This window comes from Bemisia tabaci, chromosome 2, assembly GCF_918797505.1.
Source record: "Bemisia tabaci chromosome 2, PGI_BMITA_v3".
Lineage (NCBI taxonomy): Eukaryota > Metazoa > Arthropoda > Insecta > Hemiptera > Aleyrodidae > Bemisia > Bemisia tabaci.
The window spans coordinates 58512382-58523016 of NC_092794.1; the positions used below are offsets into that span (position 1 = coordinate 58512382).

The 10635-nt window shown below is 34.8% G+C and overlaps 1 protein-coding gene across 2 annotated transcripts; it reads left to right on the plus strand.

Annotated features, from left to right (window-relative positions):
• Window positions 1-153: 153 nt before the first annotated feature.
• On the plus strand, window positions 154-10493 carry 128up (GTP-binding protein 128up). Of its 2 annotated transcripts, none has more exons than XM_019040916.2 (9): window positions 154-294; window positions 1549-1650; window positions 2357-2522; window positions 3991-4121; window positions 4784-5023; window positions 5980-6148; window positions 7163-7292; window positions 8318-8440; window positions 10318-10493. In XM_019040916.2, exons 2-9 carry the CDS (start codon window positions 1609-1611, stop codon window positions 10418-10420), a joined length of 1104 nt encoding a protein of 367 aa, XP_018896461.1. In that variant the 5' UTR covers window positions 154-294; window positions 1549-1608; the 3' UTR covers window positions 10421-10493. The 2 variants fall into 2 exon arrangements, with proteins under 2 accessions (XP_018896461.1, XP_018896460.1); XM_019040915.2 differs by having other exon boundaries at window positions 201-429.
• The last annotated feature ends 142 nt before the right edge of the window (window positions 10494-10635 follow it).

A 10635-nucleotide genomic window follows, 5' to 3' on the forward strand; every position in this document is an offset into this window, starting at 1 on the left:
ATAATTCCAAAATACATGGGGACAAATCAATATGAATTTGACTGATTTGGTCCAAAAGTGTCATTATCTTTCCAAAGTGCACACAAATTTTTAAAAATGTATGTAGCTGCAACGCTACTGTCGTAAAAATCTAGACAAATTTTGCTCTGGCTGCGCCTCCTGACCTACTACCTCTGTCTGTGCTGTGTGAACGTACCTCAGAACCTAACCTAAAAAAGTAAATAAGAAATTCCAATTCCGCACTTGGATCTGCTTGATAAGGTCTGAAAAGACCGCAGTGCTGTGATCTCTTTGGTATTTCCACATACTTTAATTTTTTTTCTTATCTTACACACCTTGTGACCCTTTAGAAAATATAAAGTCATTAATCGTTAAATCGTGACCAATTTTTACAGCCGTGTGTCGTGTCATAAACTCAACCACTGTTCGGTAAGTCCAGATAGTTTCCATTGTCCTGTCTGAATATCTTCAGGAATATTCAATCTTTTATAACTAATCACTTTCCTCTCAGAAATGGTCCGGTCCACAAATATTACAACCTTTGATTCATCAGGAATCTTTCATTCCACCGCCTGCAGAAGGAGGCAACGCCGGCATCACAAGCATCAGATCTGTGAAAGAAGTATGTACTATGGAGGCTATAAAAATTAAATCTTGGAGGTGATTGTCCTAACTTATATCAGTGTTATGAGACTTGAAAAATCTGTGGGTTATACATGGTACAGACAAGATCATGTGTTGTCGTACCTTGCGAAAATAGCGAAGTATTGTCTCAACAATCAACCCGCCGTCGCCCAATTGAACACCTCTGTGCTGGTTTAAGTTCACTTCTAGTCAGGTGAATGATTAGGTAGTTTGCCATTTCATCCTATAACTGATTATGAGTGTAGCCATTCTCTTGCGGGTAGCACTGACTGGACAGCATTTCAGATTGCATAATTTAGAGTTCAAAATGTAGGAAAATGCAAAATGTGGTTATCACAAAATGTGTCTTGTTTTTTCAAGGAAAGGAAGTGTGAGAAAATCCCTGCAAACCATTAATCTTTCTTGAGGTGGTTAATGAATGTTAATTCAATCATGAAATTAGTAGGTACTTAAAGGGATGAATCTTTCAGGACCCAGACAACTTGACTGAAAATTCTGAAGATATTCTGATGAAAGCGTGGAGTCTCTCTTTGGACATACCTACTTATTGGAGTTCCACCCATGGGCCCTCTCACTATGGCTGTGGCAGGTCTTAAATCTTGCCTTTGTTTATTCGAAACAAGCTAATTTAATCTCTTCAATCCACAGCTGGTAAATTATGAGATTATTTAACAAGACATCTCCACTAAAAGATGGAAAAATTCAAAATTAAATATTTGCTCCTGTATAATGTCATATTTCACATTGTACCATGAAGATGCATAAGAATGGAATAGACACTATGATTATTATGACATTCCTCTGAATTGTAGAATAATTTGGTGCGAACTGCTCTAAGCTGCAAGCTTCATAAAAATCAATCATCATGTTCTTTAAAAGTTATTTACCAAATTTTGTTTTCAGATCAGTAGCAGTCCACACATACCTCTTTTCTAATTTGGATTAGGGATTGACTGAGAAATTATGGCCACTATCTTGGAAAAAATTGCGGCCATTGAGGCCGAGGTAAGATCCTTCTTTTTACTTCTCATCTTAAAAGTACCAAATGTTAAATATCGGAGACACCTATACTTAACACCTTTTCGAGTAGAAAAAGTCAGGGAATGTTTTTCGGAACCCTAGTCTATGGGTTAAGCTGAAAAGTTAGTGCTCATTTTTTATCCCACGCAAGGAACCCAGAGAAAAAGGGCCGGAGTGTGGAAGAACATAAAATTATGCGAAACTTGTCCCTCTGCAATATTTAATTTATATGGATGGTGGTATATTTATTCAGCTGTGAAAGAGTATGCAGATTCTAATTATTATTATAGCTTTCACTCTACTTAAATTCGGAAGAAGGTCTTCTCATCCTTAAGCCGTTGAGTCAGTGCCGTTGTAGGCAGTCACTGAATCTGGAATTGTAGGTATCAATAAGCAGGATTCAACGTAGAATGTATGCTGAGGGGCAATCATTTGTTAAAACCTTGAAAAGCAGTATTCCGCCTCCTATCTACCAAACCTTGAACCTTTGTAAAATTTCATCGTTTACAGCAATCTATCCTGATCTAGTCAAAATGACTTAATATTCATTTCACTCCTTTTAAGGAACACCTCACTCTTTTTTCTAAAATAGAGGAAATTACTCATGACTTATTTTCGTTATCAAAGCATGGTTTCCAGAAACTTTCAATTAATTTTTTTTAAGCGGTTGCGTACTTTTATTATTTTACAGATGGCTCGAACGCAAAAAAACAAAGCCACCTCTGGTCATCTTGGTCTCTTGAAAGCAAAATTAGCAAAACTCAGGCGTGAATTGATAACTCCCAAAGGTGGCGGCGGGGGTCCAGGTGAAGGTTTTGACGTTGCAAAAACAGGAGATGCTAGAATTGGTTTTGTAGGTCAGTGCTTTTGCATAATCAAAGTTTTCGAAAATACTTAATAGCATTTAATTATAGTTTGCAAATGGACCACTAGACAAGGTACGAATTTAAGCATTGTGATACATGTATCTTAACCAGAATTTCACGCAAAACATGATTCGCGACGTGAAAATTACTGAATTCAACTCCTAACGGAGATATTAACGTTTTTATTTCACATTGGTTACGAGGAATTTGAACTGCTCGCTCACAAGAAACTCAAAGCTCTACGTGAGTCAAATCGCGCACTACAACGATTTCAGCAAGCTTCTCAATCGAGCAATGTTCATTTCCAACCATGTGTTTTTTATTTTATAAGTAATTTGCTATAGCTGAGCCAAAGTGTCAAGATAGAGGTTGCCAGATTTTTTTATCGCAGAGACGTTCATGATAACGTTTAGCGCGCGATGTGAATCACGTAGAGCATTGAGTTTTCATGAGCGGGTGGTTTGAATTCACGCACCAAGAATCATTAAATATCTTCGGAAGGAGTTGATTTCGGTAATTTTCGTTGTGCGCATCGTGTTTTACGTGAAATTTTGATGAAGAAACATGTATCAGAATGCTGAAATTCGTACCTTGTCTAGTGGTCCATTAGCAAAGGAGTCCCATCTATTTTAATTATTTGAGAAACATACCTAGAATGTTATTAATTTAAGACCCTATATGGATCTAGCTATCCCTAGATCATCTCTGTGGGTTTTTAACAAATTTCTTTTTGTTCAGTTATTTTTCTTCTATACCCACTTAGAAATAAATATTCTTTTTCAGAATAAATTTTCAATTTTATACAAAATACTTTTTGTGAAACCGCCTCAGCTTTCCCACTTTGAAAGCCTGTTTTCTAGGCTTTCCCATTTTTACATGCCACTGATCGCAACTTGCTGGTCGCATGGTTGAGGAGCCTCTGCATTGTTGGAATCTAAAAACTAAAGTTCAAGGTCATCAGTATTTGGTGTTGTATAACATTCTACGTGAGAACCACAGGGAATGAACAGCTGCATTTTCAACTTTAATTTTTATATATTTGTGTATTTCTTAATCTATTTTCCTGCTCATAGCTGTCCAAAGGCACAGCCAATTGACCAAAAAAATTTTCTTACTCCTTCAGTATTTTTCAAGAATGTATTTATCAAAATTTTCATAAAATATTTTCCAATAATATTTTTGAAAGGGTCACATACTCAACTCATAGTTTTGTTAAATAATGATGATTAGACGGCTTAAAAAATTTAATGTGACAGGATATCTAAAATGTTGCAAACTAACACAGGTACATGGCTCTATAGTTTCATCTAATATGTGAATAAGATGTCAAGGCTCCTGAAAATGACGTACTGAAGCAACAATCAGGTAATGAAGCAAACGAAACAAAAAAACCAATCAAACTCTGAGAAAATGAACTGATAAATGGAAACAAAATATTTCTGTTATCATTTATTTTCAGGGTTTCCCTCTGTTGGAAAGTCAACCCTTCTGAGTAACCTCGCAGGTGTCTACTCCGAAGTTGCAGCCTATGAATTCACAACTTTAACCACAGTTCCTGGATGCATCAAGTATAAAGGCGCCAAGATTCAGGTCTGTTCTTCTAATTTTTTAAATTATCGGTTTTGGAAACTGGACGGATTTTGAATTGAAATTAATACTCCAGGAAAAATTTAGGAGAAAGAAGATTGCATCTTGAATAATGTATGATCCTGAATATACTTGATGAATAAATCTTTTCTTTTGATGCGTTTTGCATGCAATATTCACGTATCTTAGGTAGCGTTCTCAAGTTACTCGGCATTTTTGACATCCCCCTCCTCTCTTGTAACGTTTTTGTGATGTAGGCTTCTATCCTGTAACAAGTATAAGCAAAATGACGTAACGCTCTACCCTCCTCCCCCCAAAAAAAGAGTTGTGTAATTTATGAACAGCCTCTTATCAAGGAGAATGTTTCTTGAGAAAAACCAGCAAACTGCTCTTTAAAATAAGTACTTGGTATTTTTTATGTAGAAGAAATAATGATGGAGGTAAATGGATGAACACACAGCTACTCTCTAACTAGCATTTTTAGAGATTGCTGCTGGTTTAGAGTACTGTAACTCTGTGATCAATTTGAATCTTGATGAATGATTTTCAAGTTCATTTTCACCCACTCAATATTTTCTGAGCTGCCTAAATAGTTTTTGGGTGTTCACCTCTTCTAAGAATTTTGCACCATGGATGATGAATGTTTTGTTTGAATTATTTTACAGTTATTGGATTTACCCGGTATCATTGAAGGAGCGAAGGACGGGAAAGGTCGAGGACGGCAAGTCATTGCTGTTGCCAGAACTTGCTCTCTCATCTTTATTGTGTTGGATGTACTAAAACCTCTCGGTCACAAGAAGATTCTTGAGCATGAATTGGAGGGTTTTGGACTTCGATTAAACAAACAGCCTCCAAATATAGTTTTCAGGAAAAAAGACAAAGGAGGAGTTAACCTTCAATGCATGGTTTGTGCTTTCCTACCCTCAAAACTTAAACCTGTTCAATGTAAATTGAATAATCAAAGCAATTAATCAGTTGTGCAGCTGTGCAAGCCACAGGACCTTGTTTAATATTGTAATCTAATTATTTCTCCAAGATATTAGTGTCTATTTTGTCGTGATTACTCCCTCTTGTAAATTTAGGGCATGTCTTTTCAAATCCTAAACAATTATTGAGGACATTAATAAATGAAAGAGGTAGGCATTGTGCTTGTGATGTAAAACGGGTTAATAGTTTAACCTTTTGTATTTATAATGAAATTTTCTTATTTCGTCTCTCTTCATGAACCCGTAATTAATTTTTGCCTTTTTGGGGGGTTTTTATGGGATCATCAAGAAAAATATAATTAAAGTCAACAAAATGGCTGCATTTGTGCCAGTCCTTTCACGGGTCCCTTTGATGAGCAAAGTTGCAGCTTTGGTGGGTTGAGCCTAATGGAGCTTGGCATGCGAGCTTAAAGCTTCAGAAGTTTTATCCAGTTGCAGTCCTTTATTTTTATATAAGAGAACAAACCATTATATTTCCCTTAAATTATTTGCAATTATTTTTAAATGAGAGTTAAAATTTCACAGAAAATTTCAAGAAAACCCATTGGATACTTTTATTTTTAGAAAAAGGAAAAACCAATAGTGGATTTTACATCAGCCGTTGCCAAATTTAACAGGGCAATTTAATTTTTTACAAGAAGACGTTTGTGTGGATTCCTCAGAAACTCATGAAGAATTTGCTTCGCACTAAATTCACTGAAATTTGGCCTAAATCTGCACAACCGTTTTCATCTTAAAAATTATAAATTGTCAAATTAAATTTGGCAATAGATGATGTGGCTTGATTCCTTTCTGCTTAACGCAGTCCATTTTTACTCTAACCGTCAACTTCACATTCTACCTTGTATGCACTAAGAAACTTTTTCAATTCACAGGTAACTCAATCAGAACTTGATTTGGACACAGTAAAATCAATCTTAGCTGAATATAAAATACATAATGCTGATATTACTTTGCGGTATGATGCAACAGCAGATGATCTTATTGATGTTATTGAAGGCAATCGTATTTATGTTCCCTGTATATATTTGCTGAATAAAATCGGTGAGCAAAATTATTATGTATCCATTCCAAGGGTTTTTATAACCCTTGGAAAGTCCTCAACTTGAATATTGTTGATCATCACTCTTATTTTAAAGTCCTATAAAGGACTTGGTTCATCAAAAAAAAAAAAAAAAAAAAAAAAAAAAAAAAAAAAAAAAAAAAAAAAAATTGAATAACTTGGAAGTCCTCAAAAGTGTTGAGGTCCAGGTCTAATTTCAGAAGAGCACAATGTGCCGGTAATCTGTCAGACCTGGAACAATGACATTTAAAGTTACCATAAATTGCAGTATCTGAGGCTCAAAAATTGTCTGATTTTAATGCAACTTTATACCCTCAATCAGCGGAATTGAATTGCTTACACCCTTCATAATATCAGAAGGCGTTTTCTATAAACAGCTCAATTACAGATTTTTTAGTGCAAATTCACTAAAATTGCTCCTAGCAAAAAAATGATCCACCCAGGTATCCTCTCGGGGAAAGGACACATTTTTGTTTCAATCTTACTGAGACCGGCAAAATGGAACATTTTCTAAAGTATAATTTCCTTATATACTCTATTGGAGAAAAATCTTTCAGAAGCCAATAAAATTAAGGTACTCCGAGAACAATCTGAAAAGTTGCATTGAGCAAGTATAAAATTGTTTGCTTTTTCCATTTCACTATTTTCTTTGGCAACAGGAAACTTTAAACCTGTATTTTTTATGTACCTGTTTCATATTGTTACAGCATACAAGATCAAGAAATATATGTATTTAGGAAACTCATTTTTTTTTTTTTTTTTTTTTTTTTTTTTTCCAAAAAAACAAACAAAAAACAAAAAAAAAAAAAAAAAAAAAAAAAAGGAAACTCATTGTAATTACATTTTTTTCGAAAAGTGACAGAAATCCTGCGTTCTTTGCTTGCATGGAAATTTTTCCATGATCGCGATAAATAATTCCTAGTCAATTTTTGTATTTTCTCTGTCTTTTTATTTTTAATTATGTGCAATAATTTATTTTTTGTCTTCTCTTTTAGATCAAATCAGCATAGAAGAGTTAGATGTAATTTACAAAATTCCTCACTGTGTCCCCATTTCTGCCCATCATAAATGGAACTTTGATGACCTACTGGAGAAAATGTGGGAGTACCTAAAACTGGTTCGAATGTGAGTTCTTTAATTCTCTAATTATGTTTCTCATTTCTCTTTTTTCCTTTTCGATTCCAGTTTCTTTTTCGTTGAGCAGTTTTGAGAATATAAAAGAGGTGTATATATGTTGGGTGAACCAATTGCAAATGATCTTTTGAAACCTTGACCCCCCTTAGTCTTTTTCATATATCAATGATGAAGTTACAAAATCACGAATTACTTTTTGTAACTTTGCATTTTCCATCACATGTTACTTTTTTGGGGAATAACGGATCATGATCATGATCAAAAAAAAAAAAAATGTTTGATTTGTTTTGTTCTCTCAAGATTATCAGGGCTTGCCAATCTGGTTTTTTTTTCAAGTAGAGTTAAATTTATTTTTCAACTACAACTGCAACTTTCGATTTCATTCCAATCATCAACACTGCCTCGAAGCTCATTTTAGTATTTTTGACTCGGATCATTGGCTTTCCAGTCAAGTACATACTCAAGCATCAATCCCTATTCAATTTTAGTTGAGTTGGCAGGACTAGACTCAACTTGACTTGAAATTTTAGTACTCCTGAAGCCCTCTAGATATCTCTGAAATTATTGCTAAAAATTCTCTCCGAAAAAATAGAAAATGAATATAAATTTTAAAACACTGCAATTGTAATGCAGGTTATTTGCATGTTCTCAGATCTTGTGCTCCAGCCGATGATACAAGCCTACCCACTTGTAATTCTCAACATTATGACCGAAAGAAAAATTCCCAATATTTTCCCCCAACATTCAGTTATTTTATATGTTTCCTGTTTCTGTGCTGGTAGTAAATTTTTCACCCAAGAAAGATTGATGAATTGAAAAACGGAATTCCCAAACAGAAATTCTTACAGTACACATAGATCAATTTTTTAGAGAACTTTGAGAAGAAATTAAGTGAGTTAACGCCTAAATCCAGCTCCAGTTTTATTAAAATCTTATGCTGGCACATCCATTCTTTTAAAGTTATCTTTTAGAAACTTCAATTTGCTTTAGTTATCATTTCATTGTATCTGTTGCAGTTATACAAAACCCAAAGGACAGTTGCCTGATTATCAGTCTCCGATTGTGCTACACTCAGATCGACGAAGTGTTGAGGACTTCTGTAACAAATTGCATCGCACAATCGCCAAGGAATTCAAATAGTAAGTTATCTGATCGCTTTTTTTTTTTGTCCAAGTCAAGTAGAAAGGAACTGATGCATGTTTTCCAACCAATGGAACATTAGACAAGGTACGAATTTAAGCAGTCTGATACATGTTTCCTAGTCAGAATTTCAGATTCGCTCAACGAAAATTACTTAAACCAACTCCTAACGAAGATTTTAACGTTTTTATTTCACATTGGTTACGAGGAATTTGAACTGCCCGCTCACAAGAAACTCAAAGCTCTACGCGAGTCAAATCGTGCACTACAGTGGTTTCAGTAAGCCTCTCAATCGAGCAATGTTCATTTCCCACCATGTGTTGTTCAAACTATGAGCAATTTGCTATAGCTGAGCCAAAGCGTCAAGATTGAGGTCGTCAGATATTTATATAGCAGAGACTGTCATGATAACGTTTAGCGCGCGATTTGAATCAGGTAGAGCATTGAGTTTTCATGAGCGGGAGGTTTGAATTCACGCATCAAGAATCATTAAATATTTTCGCATGGAGTTGATTTCGGCAATTTTCGTTGTGTGTATCATGTTCTACGTGAAATTTTGGTTAAGAAACATGTATCAGAATGCTGAAATTCGTACCTTGTCTAGTGGTCCATTGAGCTAGTTTATATACTTAGCTGTTTTGAATTAAACTACATCAAAATTTTCTGCCAGCAAAAGATAAGTGACACAACTAAGGAAACTAATAATTTAACCATGCAGTATTGAGCTAGAACAGAATATACCTTTGAATTTAGTTTAAAACTTTCAAGATATTTTACTCCAAGTCAATCCTATGCAAGCGGGTTTGTATCTCGTACAAACGGATCCATTTTTACCTTTGCCTCATTTCCTCCTCCTAGTAGGTGATGGAGGAAAAAAATTAGACTTATTATTTGCTGAATGGGCCACTATGCAAGGTCTGAACTAGATAAAAACTTCACTTGTTTTCTTTTCAAAATCTTACATAGCGAACGATTCACACTATGAAAAGTTTGGAAATTTATATTCCTGAACGAATTATGAACAAGCATTTTTAACACAGATCAAATAAATGGCATCATTTGTATTTTTGCCTCTTGAACAATGTTTTTTGTGAACACCTATATCTTGTTTATGAGTTGATTTCCTAACTTCCTGTTGTGTGATTTACTTTCTTTATGAATTTTGAAGAGAGGACAAGTTGCATAGTGATTTCTTTCATACCTTGTCAAATGGCCCATCAGCCTGCATATTGAGCATTAATGACTAAAAGTCTCAACAATAATAAAACTAGATTCATGGATCTCTGGATTATTCTATAGAATTTACTGACTTTTACCCACAATCTTCTAACTGACCACTGCAACCATGGGTTCCTAGGGCCTCTGACAATCAAAGAACACTGATGATGAGTTTCTTTGCCTGCACAATTACGCTAGCACTTCAAGTCTATCCTACGGTAGTACTCTTTTCTAAATTATAAGTGTTGAAGTTATGTCGTGGCCTTGATAGTTTAGAAAGTTTTTTTTATCCCCTCAACCAATTTTTATGTTTAAAAATGAATTTTAGTTCATGGGAATTTTAAAGCTAAAAATATAACTGACAGAACACTTTTTACAGTCAAGGTGAAATGAACAGGGAAACTTACTTGTTAGAATACCCTCATACAAGAACTATATTTGCCTTCTCCAAAACTTCATTCCTTACTCAGTACTGTAGAGAGGTGCAACCTTGATATAGTCATCATCTCGTTTCTCCTCTGCCAAAGCTCTGTCGACATCAGGAGAGATGTTTGATAGATTTGTGTGTGGACTGTATTATTCCTGGGTCTCCATCACTCAACATTGTTGTGTTTCAATGAGAATATTTTCTTAAACAAAATGTACTAATTTCTTCCAGTGCCCTCGTCTGGGGATCATCTGTCAAACATATGCCACAAAAAGTTGGAAAGGATCACGTTCTGAACGATGAGGATGTCGTCCAAATTGTTAAAAAGATATGAAGAAGCCTCCTTTTGTATGTATCGATGTTATTTTTGAAGCTAATTTTGTGATTAAACGTGACTTTTTTTCTTATTTAATCGTGTGTATTACATTTCTCATTAGACCAACTATTTCCGTAAAGATCCCTTTGCCTACAAGAGGACCATGGGTCTGTTGCAAAATTTTGCTAGAGTAGAAAGAAGAGTTGCATCTTGTGAAAAATTACCCCAAAATC

Excerpts from the sequence above, each read along its gene's own strand:
- 128up (XM_019040916.2), top strand. The coding sequence starts at position 1,609 with ATGGCCACTATCTTGGAAAAAATTGCGGCCATTGAGGCCGAG. Across the intron at positions 1,651-2,356 it reads TTGCGGCCATTGAGGCCGAG|ATGGCTCGAACGCAAAAAAA; the intron begins GTAAGATCCTTC and ends ATTATTTTACAG. Across the intron at positions 6,149-7,162 it reads ATATTTGCTGAATAAAATCG|ATCAAATCAGCATAGAAGAG; the intron begins GTGAGCAAAATT and ends CTTCTCTTTTAG.